Below are 25,801 nucleotides of genomic sequence, written 5' to 3' on the forward strand. Positions count from 1 at the left end.
GGCCCGGGCTCGGGGGCTTGGGCACGTGCAGGGAGGGCAGCAAGGCTGGCTCCCTCTCCCCCAGCAGCCTGCTTTGCCGGGGAAGGGCCCCCTTTGCCTGGTGCGGGGCACCTGCACCCCGATGCCTTCCCTGGGACTCCCAGGGAGCTGGGGGACATGCTGCCAGCTGGCTCCGGGCTGCCCAGGAAGCCCCATCCCACCATCCTTCCATGTCCACACGTGAGCTGAGTCAGCGGGAAGGGACCGCAGGTGCAGCGCTCCATCGCAGCCACGTGCCGGCAGCCCCAGTGCAAACTTGCTGAAAGCAAGAAGCGATTTTGGTGGGGGGTGAGAGGAGGAGGGGAGCATGGTGGGTTGATGCCTGCAGCACCACTCATGATTTCATTGTGACTACCCGTTTTGGCTGGAAGGTGCCAGCCTCCAGGTGAGGGGCGGCAGCACCAGTGTGTTCAGCAGAGGGCACGAGGTGCCACCACCCTGGGCGTTTCTGGGTTTTGGGCAGAGCTGCTAAGCAGGGTCCGGCCGCTGCGCCCGTGCACGTGTGGCTCCAGCCAGGCGGTGTCATGCCTCCCCGCTGCCCAAAGTACTGCTACACAAAGCTGACAGCAACAGATTAGGAAAGGTGAGGTGAAGGCTTGTGCAGGTGACCTTGAAAAGTTGGAAAGAAAGCTATTTGCATGTGTACTTTAGTAAATATCTCCAAGGAGCCTAATGAAAGCTCTAATCTCAAACCACCTTCAAGCATGCAGTAATGACAAAGGGAAGCTCAAAACCATGAACAGGGTAATGCGCTGAACTAATACATATTCACCACTGCTCATGTGGAGGTTGCATCAATCAGATCCGCTTCATTCTTCATAGCCTGATCCAAGACAGGTCATGCATAATCTTTTTCTTTTTGCTCGGGTCTGTGCTGGAGACTGGTGGTTTACCAGGCTGTGCCGCTGAAATTGATTAGCTGATGACTTTGGTGTGGTGTGTTAGAAAGGATTAAGTTTCTTTGTGGGCATGTGCACATGTACGTATAAAATGAAAGCTTTTCGTGTTGAAACCTTCTGGGGCAAATCTATGCTAGGATATATTTAGCAGAAAACCCCAAAGGAACATTTTTCAGACTTTGGGGTTTTTTTCCGTTTTGCTAAACCTTTTTTTTTTCTTAGATGAAAGAAAAAGGGAAGAAAGACAAGGTGAGAGAATAAGATAAAAAAAGAGACAACAAAACTTTGCTAGGATTTGCAGGGAGGAAAGCATGCAAACCCAGGACTGCAGGGTCACATAAAAATGAGGCTGGAAGAGAAATAATTAGGTCACGCGGTCCCACAAAGCAGGACCAGCTGGACAGAAACCTGTTATATTGCAGGTCTGAAACGGTCCAAATCTGTGGTGAAAACTCCCCCCGCTCCCCCAAGCCCCCTCTCACCACAGTAGCTTGCTTTTTCCATTCACCTTTCTTAGGCCCTTTAGTTACAAGACGGCAGAGACCTATGGAGCACAGGTGGAGAAACACAGAAAGCTTGCAGTGCATGCAGAGAAAAGAAACAAAAGAAAACACAAAAAAAGGTTGATGATGTATGAAGCCAACAGCTAAAGCTTTTCACACAAACTTCTTCCTTAATTACTGTATTTAGCGCCACTGGCGTAATCAAGAATGTAGCGCTGTGACTATTCATTCGGTTGTGACAGAGCCAGCATGGTATAACCTCATCCCCACTCCTCACCGAGTTCCCTGAAGCCTTTGCAATAGCATCCTTCATTCTCCAACCCTGCAGCCTAGAAAATAAGTCAAGGATGGATACTGAACTATATCAGTATGCTCTATATGCTGAAATGACTCATGGTAATATGTCCACGTTATAGCAAATACCTACAAGCCACACAAATCCCCGAAGCTAAAACCGACCTGGCCGCCTTAACTCTGGCTATATTTCCATATTACAATTCCTTGGGAAGCAGATTTAGCTTAAAAGGTGCCCTCCTGCCCTCCTCTATGCTGCTGTATGTACAGCTCCCTCCACCCAGCTGTGACCACCTCTGTGTTTGACTAGCTCTGCTCTAAGCTAACTTTGGAAAATGACCTGGTTTAAGAATGTTTAAAAAAATCTATATTTTGGGGTGTTTTTTTGCAAGCTAAGACAATTTATAGCTCCTGTTTCAAGCATGTTCACCAAAAGCGTTGGGCTGGCACCCCAGAGGGCTGTGGGAGTTACCTGTGGGAGCAGGAGTGGTGGTGAGCTGCTGGGGAAGAGAGGACGCGGACCGCACGGGACGGATGTACCAGCAAAGGGATCAGAGTGTAAATTCCTATTCATCTGTCACTTAGTAAAGTTAAACCTCTACACATCAGGGACGTGACTGTCCTCTACGTGGGGGCCTTTTCCACCACTTTGACAATGTAAAATCTCCTCGAGGGGACAAGTGACATTCCTATTCCCTTTAAAGAGAATGCCTTGGTTGCAAAGGGATCTAGTTCTACACAAACAAGGATCAGATAGTAGTTCTTGTTATAACATGAAGTACTCGGGCTGTGGAATAATGCCAAGTTCATGTTGTTTGGGAAACCCCATTATTATTACACTCCTTTTTAATTTCCTGACCTCCTGGTGGCTTGTCTTCCAACCGGAACTTTGCATTCTTTTCTCTCTTTCCCATCACTTAGTTATAACTAATGAAACGGGGGTAAATGTAAAAGAAAATTTCAATAGAGCATCAAAATTCCTTACCAACGGTTGTTATTTCCCAGTTTCCACACAAATTTAACAGTCTCACTCTCAAATATCATTGCAGACGCACCGCATTCATGCCAAAGCTTAAAGGATTTGTTCAGAATGAAAAGGAGGTGGAAAAAATGTATCTGTGCAGCTAATGCCTCCATTCTGCCCCCTCCAAAGTCCATAGGCACCTACCAGCCCATCCCAGTCGAAGCCGGGCCGCACTCCTGAGAGAGGAGTGTGAGGCGATAAACACCAGGGAGAACAGGACTGGGCAGGGCCATCAAAAATGGGATAACAGGAATTAGCTGAATAAGTAAGAAATAAATGTCCTATTTCTACAGTCCTGTTCCTCATCACTGTTCTGCAGAAAGAGTAAGTAACTAAATTAAGCAGAAGAACCTTTAGGAGGAATATGACGGGAAACGAAATCCTGACAGCAAGGTCTGTTAGGCTCCGAAATGGTCCCTCAAGGGAAGCAGCGGACGCTTGAGTCATTTGAACAATAGACTGGACCAAGCGCTGGAAAATATACAGGAGGGAATAAATCTGCATTAGCAGAGGGACGTCTCGGATGACCTAATAGGTTGTTTCCATCCATAAATCTGGGATTCTGTGACAAGACCTTAGCCAGAAGAGGGCTGCGGCAACATCACAAACGGATACACCCATATTATGTACATTGGAGCTTGGAGTGACCACAGTGACCTACGTGTTACATGAATGACAACTCATATTTTTGGAACATTTTAGTATGTAAACTGCTTTCCATCACCCATAGATTCTGGATCTGACTTGTGTGTGCACCTCACCACCCAGTCCACATCTTCTTTACAGGGTCGGGGGAGGGAGCTGGGACATCTGTGCCTCTTAGTTGTTCTTCATAGTTAAAATACTTGGTCTAGACCAGCTCACTGGCTTTCGGGGCCTTCCAGCTTCTCTATTTTTTTTTCTTCCAGTGTTTGACTTTTGGGGAACTCCATCTGGGAATTTTTGTGGGAAGAAATTTCCCACAAGTCTATTGATCTTAATCCAGGAACAACAAAATATAGGCCTTTCTCCCTGCACCACAAAGAAAAAAATCATAGTACAGAAGTAAATAAACAAACAACAAAAATTAAATTATTTAAAAAACAGTGATCATCTTGGTTTATAATAATGCACGCAATCCACCTGCTAGATTTTAATACCCTTAGTACCAACGTCATCCCTTCAAGGACTTTGATTCTTGAAGAAACCATCCTTTTCTCCTCCCATGAGTATAATATTAACATGAGGAAGGAGGGACCGGTTCCCTAACACATGGGAGAGTTAGCATTAGACATTCCCTTCCTTATCGCCTTAAAAATAAAGCTCTCTTTCATACCCATGCATGTACATGCCTGCACACCACTTCTGACGGCTCAGCCAAAAGTCAATCCTCTAAACAAAAATGAGGGTTCAAACCCACCGATAGCTTCTCTGAGCTCCTATCCTTGCTCTCCTTCGTCTCTCCAGAAAAAGGGATGGGGTGCCTCGCTTCAGGCCTTTCTCTGCTCTGCATCACCAAAACTCAGCATCCCTCCTACCCTCCATCTGTCCGAAAGCATCAAGAAGCACTGGGTGCCAACTGCTGCCCATCACGCTCCAGCAAAGGGCAGCCAGCCTGCCTGCAGTTCCCCCTCCCGTCACTCAGCCCCTGCAGAGGGGGAAGAGCCCAGCAGTGGAGTCCACCAGGAAAAGTTTCCCTCGCTGTTAGTGAGTCCTGAAAAGCCTTATTAGCCCTTCATTACTGGGTGGGACTGACAATAGGTAATAACTGACAAGCCATTTAGGCAAAGAAAGAGCTCCTGAGAGTGTCATTATTAATTCCAGGAATATAATTTTGTGAGGTACCAAGAAATCGCACTGAATCAGGCTCTGAATGCAACCCAGGGAGTTCAAAGCACACCGTGTACGTGTGTATTCTACGCATACAGGTGTGGGTGCGCATGCGCATTCCCTCTCCTGATGCCTGTCAGCCAGGGGAAAGGAGGTGCTGCTCCAGTTTGATTGGGCACATCTACAGCCATAATCACATCTGATCCCTTGTCTTGCCCTGCCAGATGCCAGCGCTGATCGGCGTACTGCAGTGACAGCTCTCGTTTCCCCCTGCCGCAGCCACCCTTCCTTACGGTGGGACTGAAAATAGGTAATAACTGACAAGCCATTTAGGCAAAGAAAGAGCTCCTGAGAGTGTCATTATTAATTCCAGGAATATAATTTTGTGAGGTACCAAGAAATCGCACTGAATCAGGCTCTGAATGCAACACAGGGAGTTCAAAGCACACCGTGTACGTGTGTATTCTACGCATACAGGTGTGGGTGCGCATGCGCATTCCCTCTCCTGATGCCTGTCAGCCAGGGGAAAGGAGGTGCTGCTCCAGTTTGATTGGGCACATCTACAGCCATAATTACATCTGATCCCTTGTCTTGCCCTGCCAGATGCCAGCGCTGATCGGCGTACTGCAGTGACAGCTCTCGTTTCCCCCTGCCGCAGCCACCTCCTGCCACCAGGACAGAAACACCTGTTTGCCCAGGCATCTCAAAACTCAGTCCTTCCCATTGGGCCTGAGGAAACAGCTAAGATTTCTGAAAGTGTTTAAAAAACAGAGGTGGACATTTAGCAAGGTCTGGAGCCCTTTGGAATTGCACCCCTCACCTGCCTGGGTTAACCTGCTCCGAAAATCCCAGCAGACAACTGTCTGCAATTTTAAGAACTCCAGTTCTTCTTTCAAAAGGTGGGTCCCTTCTGGACCAGCTGCCAGCTTGGCCCCAAGGGTGAGATACAGGAAGACAAGGATGGGGAGCTCTCCCTGGCTCCTGCTCCAGCACAGCCCCCGGTGCTGGCACATGAGGACGGCAGGAGGAACACGGCTCATCTCTGCAAAAAGAGGGAAGGCTTCTCTTTAACACTCCAGCCAAGTTCTGTTTCAATGATGCAACTGGGTTTGAGCAGGCGGGGGAGTGACTAGGATGGTCTCGACACGCAAGGTCTTCTGCAGACTGCAATTAAGAGCTGCTGTGATTTCCTCATCAACTTTGGTAACGGCTCGTGTGACAGGGGAAAAAACTGGTAACGCTGGAAGCTTTTATTCTTTTATTGAGATTTTATTCCTCCAACAAACAATACGCACCTGAAAGTATGATCTCAGAGATCACAAACCCGGGTGAAAGCCAGTTCAGTTCACAGGCAAGGCTTAGCAGTGGTGTTAGAGGCCATGTGCTGGCACATCAACCTCTTTGCGGTAAGCTCCAAAGCAGCCTGTGTTCCGGCCACATGTGCTGGACGGCAGGAAAAAGCCGAATACCAACACACAAGCAAGGAAAAAAAAAAATCCCCGGCCTGCTCATGTGGCTGTGGCACGCAGAACAGGTGTCCACAGCACCTCAGATTCACCGGCCAGCAAAGCCAGTGGGAGAGGTGCTGCTGGGGTGCGTGGCTCTTGCTCGCTCTACTGCACGGAGAATTGATGTTTAAGGGCACATCCTGCCCCGAGGAACTGGTTAATCCTGCTCGCTGGAGGGATGAATGCAGCCCGTGACTTGATTGCATTTACAGTGTTAAGCCAGCTATTGAATCCAATTAGTGACTGTCGGCTGCTTGTGGGGTCCTGCGCGCAGAGATATGTATCCACCCTGAGACCAGGACGGCACCTACGGGCTTGCAAAACAGAATCTGTGCTGAAGAACAACCGGGCATTGCTGCACCCCACAACCCCTGTGTTCCCTGCCTGACAGTGGGCTGGAGCTGGGAGAAAGTGGATTTCACGGCATGTGACTAACCCCAAAATGTGCCAAGGAGGGCCTCTGCACAGCAAAATTATTCACTTCCTTTTGAGGACTAACAGTAAGGCTATGGCAAAAGCCTGGTAGTCCCAGGCAATTTCCCCTCGCTCCCAAGGTCCAGCAGCACATACAACCTCGTAGCCTGATTGCACCGACACCTCCATCGCAGGACCCATGGCTCCTCCCGCTGCCTGGGACCGTCCCAGCATCTCCCACCACTTCTGCCGTTCATGACAGGTAGCTGATGGTAGAAGAGACACTGGCATTAAATGCACCAAAGCTGTCCAGAGAGCTGCTTCCACCAACAAGGGGCGTGAGAGGGAGACCGAGACTCCCGTTTTCCCCTGCAGCTCTGATGTTCGTCTTCCCAGGCTGAAATGCAGCTTCTCCTCCCATCCCCCTGGAGAGCACACCTCCCACCATGCCTCAGACTCCTGTTAAACAGGACCTCCTTCCAAGCAGCAGTCAGTGTGCAGAAGTGGGCTGAGTGGACTGAAGTCACCTAGATCCTGTCAGATCTCCCGTCCCTCTCCACTTCTCACTGCTCTCATGGGAACACAACCCACTGGGCCACATCGCTTGGATGCCTACGACTCATTGGGTCTGTTGTTTGGTGATTTACAATAGAGATCTGAGTAATTAAGAATTAAAGCTACATTTCTATGTCAAAGCCATTATGAAGACATCGCTGTAGCCTTTTAAAACCATCTTACCTCAACTAATCCACAGAGAAGCCTTTCCTCCCTCCAGGACAAAGATCCACCCTTTCACTCCCATATTTAATTGAATTCAAAGTGTCCAGACCTCCTTCTGCAGAGCGTTATTAACCCCCCTACCGCAAAATTAAGACCAGTACCCCAGTTTTTCTCAGATGTACCAATAAAGGGAAAGCAGCGTGGGTCACATAAATAACTGCCTGATCTGTCCAGCTTTGCAGTTAATTTGGTGGCTCTGCGTCCTTGTTCCTGTTGCGCTCACTTTCCATGAACAGAAAGCAAAAATGTTCATGGAAAATGGATTTCAAAGGCATGCGCATAAGTGTTCCTGGAAATCTAATTTTACGTTTTCAGTAAAAGCATCTGCTACCGTACAAGGGTTGAGGAGGAAAAAACAATAAGACACTTAGCTGACCACTGCACAACTACCTTCACTCGGCCCAAAGAACAGAAAGTGTGAATATATCCCAGCAAATATAAGAGTAATATTGTTAAGCAAGCAGGACAAAGTGGCTAAAATCAAATGATTTGCTAGTTGGTTTTTTTTCATGTGGCATGAACAGAGGGGTTTAAAGCTCAATTTTTGCAAGCTGTTGCTTGCAGGAGGACATCTGTTTGGAAATCCAGCAGGTGGCTGGGGATAATGGGTGTGAGAGGCCCTAAATACCCATCTACCTATTGAGTGTGTAGACGAGCTCACCAAATGATAATGATGGTACCTTACCAGGAAATGGAAAAGAAATGATCAGCAAGGATAGGCAAAAAAGCACTTAGCTAGAATTTCTGAAATCCCTTCCAGCTCTTGACTAAGATATTTTTGTTGTCACAGAATAAACCAAGGACTGGTAAAAAAACAGTTGCCCAGGGTAGCGGAAAGGGATGTTAAGACAGAGGAGAACTAAAAAAGCACCCCAGCATGATACAGGAAAAGCTCCGTCAGAAATAATGAATCTAAATTCACTGCCTCAGTGGCTGAAGAAACAAAGGATGAGATTGTCTGGCTCTGGAGGTCAGAGCCTTAATGTGCTGTTAGTAGCATTTATATCATAAAGCAGCGTCGCTGCATTAGCTTTGATTTAGCAACGCCAGTTTACATCAGCTGAGGAAGCGATCCATAAATTCAACTCTGCATCTCTGTAAATGCAGTGAAGGAAGAAAGGCTTGGTCATCTCTGGAGGACGTAATGAGGGGCCCGCTGGGCTGACCTGGGCACTCCCCGGTGCCCACACTGCTGTCACTGCTTTGTCACCTGCCTGTGAGGTGCAAAAGGGACAGCATGTGGTCTGTGCGGCTCAGCTGCTGGCTACGCAGACCCATCCGTCCACTCATGGTAGTTCCGCTCAATTTCACGCCCCACTCCAGTGGCTGGCTGCACAGGGAACGAGCCTCAGAAGCTCTCCAAAACTCAGGTAGAAGAGATTTTAGGATAAAACAATAAAAGTAATATTAGCAGATTGCTGGGACCAGACGGTTTCACTCAAGAGCTCTGAGGGAACTCAGACTTGAAACTGCTGACCTATTCAGCACAATACCGCAGCAGCTGTTGGAATGACGAGGCACCACAGGAATGGAAGGTGGCAAATGTTACATTCATTTTTAAAAACAGCTTTTAGAGGCCATCCAGAGACCTGTGGGCTGCAAAGCTGGGCAAGGCAAATTGACAGAAAGTATAACGAAGAGCAGAACGGCTAGATATGTGATAGAACGGGAAAGAGCAAAGTTTGTAGAGTGAGAGCTCAGACATTGCAAATCCATTCATGTCAAGACCTGTGCAACTCGGCATATTTGTGAAAGATCCAGCTGAAACCAAGTGGAGAGTGATCTCAGAAAACTGAATGACACGTTGATGAAATGACATATGAAACTCGCCAGCAGCAAATACAAAGCAAGGAGCGTGAGGAACACCAACCCTAGCCATACAAAGACCATCAGGGGCTTTAAATTAACATCAGTTGGGAAGGAAACCTCAGAGTCACCGAGTTTGCTGAAAACTCCAGCTTGTTGCTCAACAGTTGTCAACGAGGCAAAAAAGAGCTTTAGGAATGACTACAGAATGAAGAGAGAATGAAAAAGTGACCCCTCCTAGGGTACCCCTGCCTCAAACAGAGGGTGTATACACTGAGGAGGATGTAGAAGAATCGGTGAAGATACAGAAGAGATGGCACGGAAACGTGCAATGGTTTCCATAGGCAGGCAGGCTAACTACAGTAGCGTTCTTCTGCTCGGTCACCTCAACAGAGAAGGGATTTGAGAGAGGTCCCGACAACTAATGAGCAGCATGGAGGTGTGAACAGAAAAGCGTTACTTGTCGTGTCTGCTATCACAAGAGAAAGGCAGCACAACACAATCTGTTGGGCTGGAGGTCTAATACAAAGAAAAGGAAGTACTTCTTTCACACGATGCAAAATTGAATTACGGCACCCGTTGTCACAGGATGCTGTGAAGGCCAGAATTATTAAAGAATTCCAAAAGGGGTTAGCCAAATTCTTGGAGGCTCGACCCTTCTGCAGCTGTTAAACACAATGACCCAGATGCCAGTCAAAAATTCCCTTAGCCGCAGCCTGCTCTCTACTGAGCTGGTAATACCACAGAGGGATTGTGCTATGCTTGCCCTGTCCTTACACCCTTTCCCTAAGAGTCTGCTTCTGACATGAGCTACCTGATTAGCTGGACCTTTGGTCCGAGCCACTATCACTGCGTAAGACATTACGTATGATATAAGATGTATGTGAAGAAACTGGAATTTATTGCAGGTGATGATCAAGTTTGTTCACCTCACATGAATGTCTTGCCTTTGGCAGGCGCCAATATCTGGTGCCTTGGGGAAAAGGCATTTCTGTCCTAAAAATCTATCGTGCCCCCGGCAGTCTGTACCAAAGACCAGCTCTTTCCTAATCTCCCACAGATGCTCTGGTAAATCCATAAACCATGACAGTGGATTACCTTTATAATTGATTTAACTGTCACCACTAAAAGTAGTTAGCAGTCATGAAATAAGCCAGCAACCGTATTTGAAGCAATGTCCTCCCGAGGCACATATTTCCTTTTATTAGTTCTTAAATTAATTCTCCTTCATTGCATGAAGCATGCCTTATTCTCACTTTGCAGGATGAGTAAAACGGAAGTACTGATCACTTCATATCTCATGCACCATAATTTTGTACGCTCAACTGCTCTCCCTTCTGCCGCTTCTCCTTTCCAGCTGACAGAGGCCAAGATCACATGACGATGCCGTTCACCGTGAGGAAGTCCTTTCCTCACTGAGGTGTGACTGCTGCTCCCGACACAGTGAGGGAGAAGGTCGTGGGTCTGGGGATGAGTTATGTGTCTCCTGCCGGAGGGCAGGAGGAGAGGGACAGGTGAGAATCCCTCGCTACCATGGCTGGACCACGCTGGCACCAGAGTGCTCGGCTTGGTGTCTGCGCTCGGCTTGCTCCGTGCAAAAACAGCCTGTGTTTTTCATTGCTACCAGTCTAGCATCTCCTGCCAGCTCTAAGCACTTCCTTTTTTAAAAAAAACCAAGGTTTGATCATTCACTTTGGGGGCTATGCTAAACTTGCCAGCGTCTGTTCCATCTGAAAGGGGGGAAAGAACACCAATCCCGGACCGGGAAAGAAAGGAAAAGGAACTAGGTACCAAGTTGTAATGTGAGGAACGAAGCCAAGAAAAACAGCATCTTGAGAGATATTAAAGGCAAAACCAAACGTGGTAAACGGGAGCAGAGACAGATTTCAGAGGAGAGGCAGGAAGACAGTGACTAAAGCACCAAGAGTGAAACAGTGTAGACATGGAAACTGAGTCCAGAGTCCCAGGGTTTCTTTGTTCTTGTTTTTCCTACCGTTTCACAGAAATCATGATGCTGTCAAGATCCCTCTATACCCAAGGGTCAATGATGTCAATGAAAGTTGGTGGAGCTGCACTGATTTATAGCCATTAAGAAGCAACTTTCTGAGATTTCCCAGAATTACTGGGGTTTAAAATAATGCCCTGAGAACCCAGTTGAAAACAGCAGTTGGGATTATTCTTAAACCAGGTCGTACTAAAAGCTAGATTAAAAATAATTAAGAATACCTCCATTATTTTTAACAGTTGCAAAATTCCTAACTTTGGACGGTCACATTGAAAACACAACCCTAGAAAAACATGTGCATGACACTTTTCTACCAGTTTGAGAGTCATGGCAAATGCATACAAAGCTCTTCCAATTCCAGCTCAGCAAACAACTCCTTTAGAAAGCAAAATAAGTAAATGTTACGTCTGTTGCCCCCAGGCTTTTGTTTAACTTTTTGGATTTACCTTCCCACCTTCAAAATGTGGTAGGTGGATTTGAAAGCAAAAACTTCAGAATGAGGATCTAAATTCTTTTCAAAAACCCCACGATTGTTCGTTCGGAAGAAAAATTCCTTTTTTTTTCCTGAGCGTTTGCCAGGTTAAACCAGAGGTTGCAAATATTTCGGGGTCCCTTTGAAGGTGAAACCCCTCCTCGCCCTCATTCTAACTGCATGTGCAGAATACAAAGCCTTCTACCGCTCACGTCCTGTGTGCATGCTGTGCAGACGACAGCCCAGGGCTATGCATGTCTCTCAAAGGTGGAAGGGAAACACAGAGCGAATGAAGTAAAACTGGGGAAGAGACGGAGGATCAGGTTCCGCAGTCTAAGCAGCAGGCTCAGGCCGCTCTCTCCTTCTGCACTCCCCCAGGCACGGCCCCACGGGCCCCTTCCCCTTCCAGCCTCCCGCCACCCGCCCCCTTCCCCTCCTTTTGGCCGTTCCCTTCCCAGCCCACGCTCGGGTAAATAACACCTCCACCAGCTTCAGTGCCACCGCCGCGGTTCACAGGCGGCCGCGCTGGGTGCTCTCACAACTGCTCTTGCTAGAGCTGAGGCGCATCCCCACCTGCAGCGAGGGCAGCGCGGCGGCACGTGGTCGCAGCAGGAACCTCCGCTTGTTCAAAGCTAGCCGAGGCATCTCCACCGTGCAGGGCAGCCAGCGCTGCACACACATTCCCAGCACAACTAAGCCCGTACCTTTCCCGTATTGTTTTAATTCTCAAATCGTATTTGAAAGGAGAAAAGCTATCACCCCTGGAATCTCTCCCTCCCTCTCTCTTCCCCTTTGCTCTTTTTCCATCACTGCCTTAATCTGGCTGGGGCCTCTTTCAGATCAAGGTGACACGGATGGAGTGCTCATCCGGTAACAACTAAACCACGCTTGACCGTTTTTACTCCGAAGACCTCTCTTACTGTCAGATTTTATAACCCGATTACTACAGACTTGGGCTAGATCCAGACAGATTGCCTACCAGCGAAAGGCTCCATATCCCATTATCAGATTTGTGAGCCCGCCATTCCTCTTCATTTAGTATGTAACAGAAAGTGTCGGTAACGTCCTGTGGACTTAGGCTTCAAAATGAGTCTTAAACTATGCCAGTCATATGTATGTATCAGGTGAAAATACTCCACGGAATCGTACGCAGGACAACAATTTTAAAACATTTTTTATTTAAATATTAAATAAAACACATCGACTAATCATTTTGGTGTACACCTCTCATTTTAACATAAGAAATAAAATGATTGCTCAGTCATGATAAAAAATAAACTATACATCTCAATTAAACCAATCACGTAGTGTCTTTAAATACCCTATTGCATTGCAGTCTGCAGAACAGCACTGTCAAGATATCTACAAAAAACCCCAAACTTTTAAAATGACCTCTTTCTGCTCCAGCAATAATTCCAAAGAGGTTCTACAGCAATTGGAAAAAAAAATACTATGAAAGTAAAGTGCTTGTCATTGCTCAGGACAGGAAACAAAAGAATCTGTGGCCTTTTGATCCATGGCGTTTAACAAAACAAATATTGAAGAGGAAATTCTGCGTTTTCAGTACGTGTGCTACCCCTTACAAAACTGAAGGTGAAGTTGCTGCTTTGTGATGAGCTGGCTTCTTCCTGCCCTCCGCTCCAGCCATCTCCACGCAATCTGTTTTTTGGGTTGGGTTTTTTTCTTAAACCACCACAAATGAGCATGAGACTTTGGTGTTTCCTCTGCTGCAAGGCACCACTCATTAGCAGAAATTCAACTCAAGCAATTTTCGCTCACTTTGAAGCTTCCAGACCACGCAGCAGCAGTGGCAAGCTGGAGATGCGCCAATAGAGACACACAGATACAACACACAGACAAAGAGGTCGTTTATGGAGAGCCACAGACAGAGCCACATTACATCTCCAACCCTTCCTACTCCCACCCATTAACCTGGTCGATCTTTGGCTTTTTTCTTTTAAAAAAAACAGCAAAACAAACAAAAAAACAGGTATCTATATTATTTGCAAATGCGTAATACTGCAGGTTGCATGAAGCCAAGGTAACTTGAAGGCACCCTGTGTCACACGAGGGAGATGGGTCCTTTAAGCATTTAGACAGAACGCAGCTATTTCCTGACGTTCGGCTGGCAGCTTCCAGCCAAGCCGGCTCACTGTTTTCTCACCTGCTTCCAAAGTCTGCACGCCCTACCCCACTCATTCCTGTAGGAGCACGGGCTGTTCTCCCCTTTATACCTAAGCATAGCTTCTACCGATACCAACGGAAGTCATGCTCTGCCTCGGGCGGGGAGTGGGGCTTATACCAGAAACACAATATAAGCATATTACAAAATATAAAAAATAACTAGTGTTACAGAGTTTCCTGCTTCCTATTTATATACATATACAGCATTAAAAACCATACGAAAAAACACCTATCTAATCCAAAACCTCATTTTGCTAATATGCCAAAAACAAACCAACCAAAAACAAACACCCAAAGATTGTGCTGTTTTACTCGCTTTTAATACAGTTTTGTTCAGAAATAGCTGTACTCCGTTAGAGTAGAATTCTGTTCTAGCCTATTCCTTTTGTCTTTGTCAGTATATAATTATAACCTCAATATTGCACATTTCCCCAAGAGTCAGTTCTGTTTGGACCCTGATAATGAAATGCATAAAAACATAATTAGCAGCGGAAATAACAATGTGCAGCACTAAGAAATACCCCTCAGGCAACTTTGCAGGCAACCTCCAGGAGGGCTTTTTAGAAAGAAAACCCTTCCCATCGCCCCACCGGTACTAATGCTTCCCTCCTCAGTGCCTCTGCAACAACGTGAAAAAAACTTAGCGTTTATAAAAAGATTCCTAAAGATTATTCAGATCGACAAAATATACGCATGTGTGCACGGGTGTGTACGTATATACACACACGCCAAACATCCCTGCAAAAGACCAGGCATTACGCAATTTGGATCCCGATATCAAGGAATACATTTTCAATAGATTACTTGCTTCTGTTCTAATTAGAAGTGGGGGGGGTTAAGCTTTTCCAGCTGATGTATCAAGCAAGAAGTTCACAGTTTTCATTTAAAGTATATGTATCGGGGAGGTGTGGAATGGGGATGTTGGTTCCTTTAAATAAAACGAGTGTTAACAGGAGGAAAAAAAAACCCAACAACAAATGGCAATGCTTCCATTTTTGTCTTCTATGAATGCATAATGCTGCATGCCACTGGTTTTCTGTTTATTTTCTTTAAAAGAGGTAATCATCTTCACAAACCCATAAATGAATATTGTGAAAAAGGGAGGCTCTGGTCCCTTCTTTGAAAAGCCTCTCCCTGCTGTGTCACCACTACCGACAGCTGCTAATCTTGCATAACAGCAGAGCTGTATTGGTCTGACTTGAGTACAGTACCGAAGAGTTCTTCCCCAACCACATCCCTCCCTGTCCCCACAAGTGCCCCACCCATCTTCCCCATCATTATTTTTCCTTTAAAAAATTCAGTTTCTATTCATATTTGTTCAGTGCAAGAGTAGTAGAAGCAAAAAGACATACATATTGCTTGTTTCCGTTCTATAAAGTTGCTAGCTTTCTGAGCCAGACAGCGTCTTCACATACTTCAAAATTTATTGCTTCTGAGAGTCACTCGTCCACACGACACCAGCCAGCCATGGACCCACACACGCCATGGAACAGCGGTGAAAGTTCTTCGCAACAAGAGCAGCGTGAGCTATAGCAGCCGGGGCTCTCATTTGACTAGGACGAACTTCCCTAGCTGGTTGGAAGTCAGGTCCTCCATCTCACAGTCCCCGTGCTGCAGAGTGACAGCGTCATAGCTTGGAGACTGTGCAGAGAAACTCTGTTGCTGAGAGAAGGTGGTGCCAACTGGAGAGACGTTGCTGCTGATGTACAGGTGCGTGTCTAGAAGGTGAGCTGCTGAGGACACCGGTGACACGCTGACACCAAAGAAATGAGGTTGGAGCAGTTGGCTGTTGCCGGCAAAGGCCAGCTCAAATGAGTTCTCTCTTTGTAGCTCTGACAACAGAAGAGAATTGGATGCTTTGCAGGTACCTACGCTATCAGAGGAGGGGATGCCATTTGTTGCAGATGTCTGAGAAGTCTGGGGACAAGCTGTCTGGAGGAGCTGGTGATGCTGTAGCTGGAGCATTCTGAACAAAATCCAAGGATGGAAGAGGTTAACTTGCATTCCTTCTTTCTTGCCCCCACCCCTGACCATAATTTGCCCTTTGCTCCCTTCTCTCTATCAAACCTCTCCTTACCCAGCCAGTACAATTAAAGCAAGCTGACCATGCCAGGTCAACGTGTTTTCACTCGGCTTTTCCTCGTGTTGGAGAGGGCGACTATCACCAGAAAGTTATCTAGTCACCATTTGGCCTGCTAATAATAGATGTTCTAGAGACAACGTGTGCAGATAAACCGGAAACTCAATTTTCCATCTTGCTTCTATGGGAACGAAGAGGTGCCACCACACATGACATTTGAGGCCACTGGAACTGTGCTTCCTTTGTGGGCTGTAACTTTTCCAAATTACAAGGTCTCGCTTCCTTGCCATGGGAAAATTACAGGAGGAGGCAGAGGGGGAAAGAAATCATTCCCAAAACTAACAAAGAAAAACACAGCTTGCAATGGGGAGAAGTAATGTTTTCCCCCACAGTGCCAAACTGTTTCTCAATTCAGCAACCTCCAAACATTTGAACGTCGAGGTTTTTAAGTAGAACTGCACATCCCGCGTTACATATGCCAGTGCAGGAAGCCACAAAGGAAGCCAAGCAGTTTATCTGCTGCCACACAGCAAAGATGGAGGATAGGAACCCCTAGTGACTAAACTCCCCAGCCTCTTTTGCTGTGTTTACTCCTCCTCGCTTGCCCCTAACCAAAGTAACCCCAATGAAAACAGCAAAACTCCTCCCAGCCAGCTTCTCACCTCTGCTGCTGTAGCACCTCCTCCAGGAGGCTTCTTCCCTCTCTGCTGCTCCCGCTGCTGCTGTACATGCAGGTGTTCGGCTGCGTGTGTTGGAAAGGGCTCATGGCACTCCTTGCTGCCCGAGATGAGGAGGACTGACACACCTGCCGAGCAAAGCCTTTGATTTTATTCAAGCCGAGAAACCCCTTGGCTCGAGCGTTCTTCCGCAGCTGCTGCCTAAAAGCCTTCAAGCCTGTGGGACATGACGAAAAGAAATGCACTTTAATCCTCCGTAGCATTTGCCTAAGAACCTACTTTACAGATCGGCCTTTCTGGGCAGCTGCCTTCAGTTGCGTGAGAACTGCGCTAGAAGAGACCGTGACTCTTCAGTTCACGTTCACCCCTCTGCCTGATGGGGTGCAGAATTCATGTAACGGAACAGGGTTTGGGACGGCTGCACCCTTGTGTAGATGGACACATGCACAGCAAAGGAGAAACCTGATAGAAATCATGATGTTGTGCACTCCGTATTTTAGGAGGAAGGCGGAGCCTGCCATCCCACTCACGGCAGCAGAAATATCTTCATGGGCACGCTGAATCAGTATCTGAGAACCTCTCATCTAGGCACCTTCTTCAGGGCATCTGACCCTCCCTCAGGGACCATGAATACGAGAGGCAGAATATCCAGGTGGCTGGCCTCAGTGTAACACTAACATGGGCAAGCAAGTATCCCTGCATGCTACCCTTTTCTAGTGGCAGTTGGGACCGTGCAATTCCCCAGCAATAAAGCAAGGAAGACATTACCTTGAGTTAATGAGGTATCAGACGCTCGCCTTCCTTCTTGGAAGCTGACAGGCAGGAGAGAAGCACCTCCCATGCAGCCCTGGGCTTGTAACACCGGAGCGTCAGACTGGGAAGCTAGGAAGGGCGACGTCATCCTAGCTGTGGCTGGGCTCCCCGTCATTACTTGACCTGCCAAACAGCTGCTCAGGGCCACTGAGCTGTCATTTGAAGATGAAGTAAGGCAGCTGTCTGAACTAGTTCCCTCTGTGGGGCTTGCAGAAGAGGAAATGACTATACCTACGGAGGGGAAGGAAGGAGAGAAAGAGCATTCCCAAGATGAGTACAGGAAGGAACAAACATGACATCAGAGCCTTCTGCCCACCTACACTGGCACTAATAAGCAGCTGCGAGCCGCAGAGGTGTCCAGCAATTCATGTTGTCGCAGGGCTTGACTCCAGCAAGGGGTCATCAATGAATAACCTAAGTTTGGGCTCCCGTCCAGCCAGCAGGGCTCTGCCAGCAACTCCAGCACCACCAGGGTATGCTGGATCAGGCCTACAGCATTTCTTTAGCACAACAGCTCTGACACAGGATTATCGTTTTGTGAACAGTTTTGCTTGTTTATTTAGTTCATGGGGTCTGGATGTGTACCAAATACAGATAGTGATGACCTTTTTTTTTTTAAATTCAGGCCCCCCCACCTCCCCTGGTACAACAGCAGAAGCAAGCAGAGAAGGGTTATGTCCTGCTTGTGAGAATGCTCCCCTCTAAAGTGATCTAGATGAAACACAACAGGCAAGGTCTCCTCCTTAAGGGCCATGCTTATTTATGGGAAGACAGAACTGTGGAGGGCAGAGTACAGACCTCTTTTCTGGGCTTTCCTATCCCAGTCAAGGTAAAATCAGCACACACTCCCCAGGCTTTTGTCCGCTATGGCGCTACTTCTCTGTCCTTCTCCTCTAACTACAGACACCTTTCATCTCTCCCAGACTTACTTACATGGAGGGGCATGCTGATAGAAATGAGTGGTCACTTCGGCCAGTGTGTGCCTCCTGCTGGTGTTGCTAGGGATGCGGATGGGGTGGTCATACGCCTTAATTTCATCTTCCAGCTCCTTCTCTTGCCTTACTTCTTCACTAATGGTGGTCTCCAGCAGGCTGTTGGGGGAGATGGAGCGGTTCCGGAAGAGCCCGTTGAAGTTGGGATCCACAGGAAAGAACACAGGCTGCAAAACATGTCAGATCACAGACTGAAGGGCGTTTCATTTATTTCTGCACTACCTTTTAATACTCTTCACAGCCCTGTGGCATGTCTTCAGTACGCATGCTGTTTGAGAGGCTACTACAACACCATGCCCAAATGCCAAACCAAAGACTGGAGGGAGAGAACAACAGAGTCACAATCCCTGTTGTTTGGACTGGCAAAACAATGGGGAAAAAAAAAGAAAAGTAGCACACAGTTTAGCTGAGAACACCAACCTGTAATGGATTGCTCATGTCACAGTCCATTTCTGCCTGCAAAGATGGCTGAATCAGGCTCTGAGGTTGCTGGTAAAGCAGAGATGATCGCAGGGTTTCACTAACAAGACTGTCCTGAGGCATCTGGAGAGAGAAAGCGATGCACAGAAGCCATCACATACACCGCAGTTCCACGTGACTTTTCAGATACTGGAGGCTCAAGGAATTTCAGAGCCACCTTCCGTGCAAGCTTTCTCCACGTACTATGAAAATTAACAAAGCTAGTCTTTCAATGCCAACACAAACACAAAACTCCTTCTCCTAAGTTAAGCAATTTAACTGGAAGTACAATTTGAAAAGGCACCCAGAGCACACTTTAAAGGGGGTGGGGGTGAGGAAAAGAAAAAGAATGTCAGAAAAACACACAAACTGACTCATGGAATACTTCTGAGGATCCTATGAGGTATGTAACAAAGAAGTGTAACTGATCCATGCCTAAGAGGGCAAATTTCCATGAGGAGCCTAATATTCTGGCTCATTATTGACCTGCACCGGAGGCAGCCTATTCTTTGGACCATGACCCACAGTCACTTCTTAGGAAACAGGCCATTAGTATTCAGTCAGCCTCCTGTTGAAGAACAGTAGGCTGTGTCCTGTCAGAGGGCACCAATATCAGAATTGGTTTTCAGAAGCCTGAGAGTTACCATCTTGTATTTTCCTGTAGCAAGGGGCAGAAAAAAGACAGCCAACAGACGTAGCTTCCCAGGTAAGTAATGCCCTTCCTTACCTCGATATTGATGATCTCGGAGCTCCTCGGCCTTTGCTGACGGCCAGTTGCTGGACGACTCGATAGCTGGCTGCTTCGATACTCCTTGAGGCGCTCCAAGAGCAGGTAATAAATTGCAGCAAAATGGTTGTAGCTGCTGTTTTGCAGAGACTAGAAGACATTGAAAGGACCCTTGAGTTACAGGTAACTCGGGATATAAGCAGACAAAACTCATCACTAAGGCCTCATAATAGCGCAGTCAAAAAAAAAGTAAAAATCCAGAAGGGTAGTGAAGATTACTACACTGTGATACTGGTTCAAGGCTAGTCACTGAATGACATATATATGACTGCACCATTGGAATTCTGGTAGTCACTAAGGGGCAAGCACTCCTCACCTCTACAGTTCTCTGCCTGTCGATGCCAAGTGTTTGCATGATCCCAAGGACCTGTTCATTGTAGTCACCCAGGTTGGAGTTGTAGTTTTGCATGGAGAAGGACAAAGACTGCTGCTGTCGCAGAGACGGGTCAGCTTGCATCCACTTGTGCTGCTTTATTTGGGAAATGGTTATGCGCTTGGTTGGGTCCACAACCAACATCCGTCGGATTAGTGTTTCACAGTCTGGATGGCGAAGATAAACTTATGAGCAAGGGGTAAAAATAACAGCCCAGCCCCAGGTCACTGCTAAGAAACCTTCCCAGCAACAGTGTATGATGTCTGTGAAGACGGGAATTAAAGGTTTCTGAGCAGCTGATGCCTGGTCTGACTACCAGATATTCAAACCAGCACAAGAGAGGTCCACATACATTTCACAAAAGCAACACATCACTACAGGAAATGAAGCTGTACCGGATACCAGCAGGTTTCAGGTGGCCTTGCACCTTGTAGGAGAGCTAGTTTTGAGTCAATGCAGGTTTAATGATGTTACATCCACTTAAAATAGGTCAGAATTTAGTACAGAACCCCATCACATACAGCATCCTGGTCCATGTATACTGCTGCTTTGTTTATAACCAGGGAATCAAAGCCGTTCACGGCTGTAACTGATAAAGGTCAGACTTCAAAAGATACTCTTCACTTGAAGAGAGAGGCACATTCACTTGTTTTTTAATCCAAATCAGAGAGAGGTGGTAATACTCTTCAGTTTCTTTTTCTCACCAGACTGTTCAAGTATGAGTGTTCAAGAAGCAGTGCTAAGCCCCACTATTTCTGCTCTCCTTGACAGCATAGCCACGCTGAAATATACCCCTTCTGCATAGTTAAAATATCTTAGGAGAACTACACCCATCTCAGCACTGCAGGCTAGTCTCATTAAAATCCTGTTTTCTCTCTTTTGTGACCGATTATTTCTCCAGCTAGGGTGTCAAATATTTTTGTAATCCATAGAGATAGTTCAAGAAAGGAAATGACAGCCTTTTAGATGCACCATAAAGCAGACCTCAGAAAACAAAATGTGTGCAACCAGCCCCTGAACTTATTATAAGCACTGCCCTACAGAAATTACTGGATACGTAAAGACAAAGCGATCGCCAGCTGCAAAACCAGTCCCATCTGTCATTGCCTCAAGAAGGAACAGGACAGCTATTCCTTTATCTGCACCCCCTTTTCTAACATTAAAGATCTGAAAAAAAGCACCTTCGGACATGAAGTAAGGGATGCGGAACCGCCCCTCCAGCACTCTTTGCCTCAGAGTTGGTAAGTTGGGTCCATCAAAAGGCAGAGAACCACAGACAAGGACATACAGCACCACCCCAAGGCTCTGTCAATAGAAAACACCACAGCATGTGAGTAACTCCAGTAAAAGCAATGATTTTGAAAGCCCACAGACCCTCATGAAGTGTGAAATGCAATTTCTAAGGAATATCAAGCTCACCCATATATCAAGGTGAGGTCCTTCATATTCTTTGCCTTCAAAAACTTCTGGAGCTGCATAGGGTGGGCTTCCACACCAAGTGGAGAGGGGCTCTCCCGACTTGTAGAAGTTTCCAAAGCCAAAGTCTGGAATGAAGGTAAAAGTCTGGGGTAAGACATCACTCAACCACATACTAGTATTTCAGAAGTAGCAGAAAATGGAGAGAAGAGAGCAGATGTATTGCTTTGTTCTCTGCCTATTCATTTAAGCTATTCTCTTTTGTCCAGAGGATGTGTTCAGAGAAGTATCAGTAACTTTTGTTTTATTTTCAGTTACCATAAATACATTTATAGGATGATCCTAGAGAGATTGAATTTGACTACATGCCTAATGTTGTTTATAGAGTAACTGCGTACTTCTTATTACCTGCTAACTTGATATTCATGTTAGCGTCTAGCAGAAGGTTCTCTGTTTTGAGATCCCTGTGCACTATGTGGTGGCTGTGACAATATTCCACCGCTGAAAGAATCTGCCAGAACTTCCTCCGTGCTTCGCTTTCACTTAAGTGCCCATTGGAGGTCAGGTGATCTGCAAGACAAAATAAAAGAGACAGAGGATTTAGAAACACCTGGAGGAAACTTTTCATAATCCTGCAGGTGCTACACTCGCTGTTCGACAGCTGACAACGCCAACCCTGGATTTTTAATCAGAATATATATATTACTCAGGAATGACCACAATAAAGCCATGGTTTCTAAATCTAAAGAACTGTTAGCTCCGGCAGTGAGGACTTACCAAACATTTCTCCATTCTTTGCAAACTCAGTAACAATGTAAAGCATATCCTTTGTCTCCATAACCTGAGAAGACACAAGAGAAGACATGCTTAAAGAAATGCAGACCTCTGTAATTTCACTCATTTTTCTAAGTGTATTCTCAAACATATCAGTTTAATTATTTATTTGCCGCAGCAGCTGGCAGTAAAGGCACCTAATTTTGCACCACAATGCTCTTTCCAAGCAAACTGGTATATAAGAAAAAGATAACAAATCAATGCTTATGTGCCTAAAATATACAATGGCTTCCCACGCCATTGTTCTTCTCGCCATTACCATGCCACCTAATCTCCGTAAGATAACTGATGAGCAGTTCAATAATTTCATACGTTACCCTGAATTCCTTTTTCGTTAAAATATGCATATATAGTTTTACAACTCATTTGATATATTTTGAACATGCAAAGACACTTAAAGTTTACATAAGGTCGCCTTTGTTTCAAGGCTAGCAGGTACTCAGATCAGGAGAGATATTTGCAACTTGGACAAATCAAGAAGTAGTATCAAATACCCCGCTCCCATTTGGTGTTGGCTCGGAACAGGGCAAGCCTCCCACGCAAGTGACAATAGGTTGCTGTTTGTGTAACGGCAGTGCTTGATGCACATCAACAACTGTCAATATATCGCCCAGCGTTCACTGATCAATCTATTATCAACTTCCTTTGATACTTGTTAATTTTTCCCTTTGAAAGAAAAAAAAAAAAAGAACTAAAAACCAAACAATGAATGAGGAATGCGGAGCATTTCCAAATTCATCTTCAGTTACTATGGCACATCTTTCAAATGTTGCATTTCAGATTTTAAAATACAACATTTCCCTGGCATTGGACTCTCAAAGAGTAGATACTTTGTTTTGGAAGCAGAAGGCTCACAACAGGTTAACAATCAAAAAAGCGTCAATGCTACTTCAAAGGCTGCAATTTCCAGGATCTTAACATGCAACCTTTCTCGAAGACTCTTGTCTTCCCCTCACTACAAGTACACACAGACACAAAATGAAAATAAACAAACAGGGAGCAAAGGAAGAGAGGTTCCCAGTTTAAAAAACTGAAGGAAAGTGTTCTGGGAAAGTTGCCAGCTGGATGAAATTAAGACGCCGTGCTGAAACTAAAACAATGATGAAATAATACAAGAACACACACCCTACATTGGTATGTCATCTAATTCCATCCCTGCTTCTCAGTCTCCACCAAACAGGTAAAGCATCAGTTACAACAACAAAGAAAAGAAAACTTTACTGAAAAGAAATTATGGTCCACTACCAACGTCATTTGCTCCATCAAGTGAAGTGGTTCAACGAGATGGAATTTAACCTGCTTTTCTAAAAGCTTCGAAATAGTATTTTCACCCACATCATTCCACTGAAATGAAATCAACCGAACTGTTAGAATACTTCTGTATATCCTATACTGCCCTATGGGCAACAATGACATCAGATGTTAACACAGAATAATTTTTGTTCTGATGGTTAACACTGTAAATATCAAGTACTTCATGTGTGTCAAGGTCTTTAAAAATAATGCCTTGCCTAAGCGCCTGCCTTACTGGCTCTTTGGTCTTACACATTAATTAAACTTTTTTTTTCCAAGCTAACAAACCCAACGGTAAGATTGCAGACGATAATAGTGTTTACTACTGCACATGGACTTTCAGACCTGCTGCTTCATCCATCTACTCCTCTCTCCCCCCCCCTTCTAGACAGGTCCAGACAGACTGCGATACCTTATCTTCTTAAATCCACATGGCACTATTTAAGATGATTAAGCGGAACTTATACCAAATGCTAATTAGATCAAATATTTAGAATTTGCAAAGCTGTCCTTGCTCACTAGACAGCTGTGATCCTGTTTTCTGCACAACACATTCATTTGTTATTACTGTTAAAAATACCCATCAGTGCAGAAACCGGACAAATCTAAACCAAAATTCACATTGTGAAACTCTACAAGGGGAAAGGTATTTAAAATTCACTTTCAAAACCACACAAACCAGAACAGAATAACCAAACGGGTCATTTTTTGACATATTCTAAGATACCAACATTTGCAGGCTTTTTCTTTTCTACTTAGATTAGAATTCTAATTTTTAGATGGATTTGGTTTCTTTGTTGTTGATTTTAAATCCCTTCCACTTATGGCAAACTCAACTTTTGTGCTTTCTTCTCTGCTATCCTACATGAGTTTAAGTCTTCCCCTTATCAAAAGCACATAAGAAGTTCCAGTCCTCTAAACTGGAAAAGCAGAGAAGTCAGGAAAGGCAAGTTAATCATAGAAGTTCAGATAATCAGTTCCTTGACCTGAAACAAACTTCAGCCTGGTTTTAATTGTAAATTTTAGAGTGCGTTTTGTCAAAAAGCTGTCTAAGGTATCAGAGTCTTGTTCAAAGAATGATGAATGACTTTTAAAAAACCCAGTTTATTTTAAGTGTTTTTCAAAAAGTATTTCAATATGCATTCTCTCTGCAAATATTTGATGTAAAATCATGTGCAAGAGAAGAGCACAAGCCTATCTCATCTGCATGCTGCACTTCAAAGCTGACCTCTTACCTGATACAGCTTGATAATGTGGGGATGATTCAAAAGCTTCATTATCTGAACTTCTCTATAAATCTTCTCCAGATTGCTTGGGTCTAACCTTGTTTTGTCTATTATTTTTATTGCAACCTGCAGATTTAAAAAATAATAAAATAAAATAACCCCAGACATTAAAAAATAGGTACTCTTACTGTTAAGATCTCTTAAAAAAAAAAAAGAAAAAAAGAAAAAAAAAGAAGACACCCGCGCCCCGCACACACACACAAACTCACAAAAAACAAGTAAAGTAGCTTTTAAAGTATGGACTTGACAAAGCTGATTCTGTTTTTCTGAACTGCACAGAATTCACGACACAGAACGTTTTCATTTTCCTTTTCTATGTCAAAGGATTACACATAAGGTAGCGAACAGAACTGCAGAAATTAGCACTGGACAGGATTCGGTAAATCTTTTAATCCATCCCATGCCAGTGAAAAACAGATTCCTGTAACAGACTATTTTCTGCTGTACTGACCGATACAATTTTGACATGCGCTACAAATGGACATACGGTTGCATGCCCGCTAATAAATTATTTCTGCAAATAACACTGCAATTCTTTGTTCTTGAAACATACACATTGAATGAAAAAATTAAACCCATCTGAAGTCTTCAGAAGATCCTTAATTTGTTGGACTCTTCAGCAAGCTAAGACAGGGCAATTCAGTGAAGCTACCGTAACACTCAGAAATGTTATTTTTCACACGTTCTTGCTCTGCTTTAATTTTACATGAACTCTATCGAACACACCGGGAAATCCTGCAGCTCCCGCGAACGGCCACATCAACTACTGGTGTACCGTCGACGAGGCACGCTAAGCCCGCCAGCCCGCCGGACTTTGCAAAGCTGGCTGCCGCTCTCTCCGTCTCCACCGTCGGTTTATTCCACGACGTTTGCAGGGGCAGCCCACCGCTGCCGGCCCGGCGAGTAAGAGGCTCTCCACCCCCCGTCCCCCCGCCAGCCCCAGCCTCCGTACCCACCTGCGTTTTGGTCACTCTGTGCCTGGCCAGTTTGACCACCGCGAAGTTGCCTTTTCCCAAGGTCCTCTCGATATCGTAGAAGCCGACTCGCAGCGGCC

At 45.6% G+C, this 25,801-nt stretch overlaps 1 protein-coding gene across 1 annotated transcript; it reads right to left on the reverse strand.

The window, feature by feature from the left end:
* Nucleotides 1-12,709: 12,709 nt before the first annotated feature.
* On the reverse strand, nt 12,710-25,799 carry SIK1 (salt inducible kinase 1; the record flags this gene model as incomplete). Its single annotated transcript, XM_009283103.2, has 13 exons — nt 12,710-15,703; nt 16,480-16,711; nt 17,263-17,538; nt 18,241-18,466; nt 18,720-18,842; nt 19,486-19,635; nt 19,862-20,085; nt 21,100-21,223; nt 21,338-21,462; nt 21,743-21,904; nt 22,112-22,175; nt 24,697-24,813; nt 25,704-25,799. Coding segments are annotated over 13 exons (2,340 nt in total), but the record flags the coding sequence as incomplete, so codon positions are not given.
* Nucleotides 25,800-25,801: the final 2 nt, after the last annotated feature.

This window comes from Aptenodytes forsteri, unplaced genomic scaffold (genome assembly GCF_000699145.1).
Source record: "Aptenodytes forsteri isolate BGI_AS27 unplaced genomic scaffold, ASM69914v1 Scaffold2, whole genome shotgun sequence".
NCBI classification, from domain to species: domain Eukaryota; kingdom Metazoa; phylum Chordata; class Aves; order Sphenisciformes; family Spheniscidae; genus Aptenodytes; species Aptenodytes forsteri.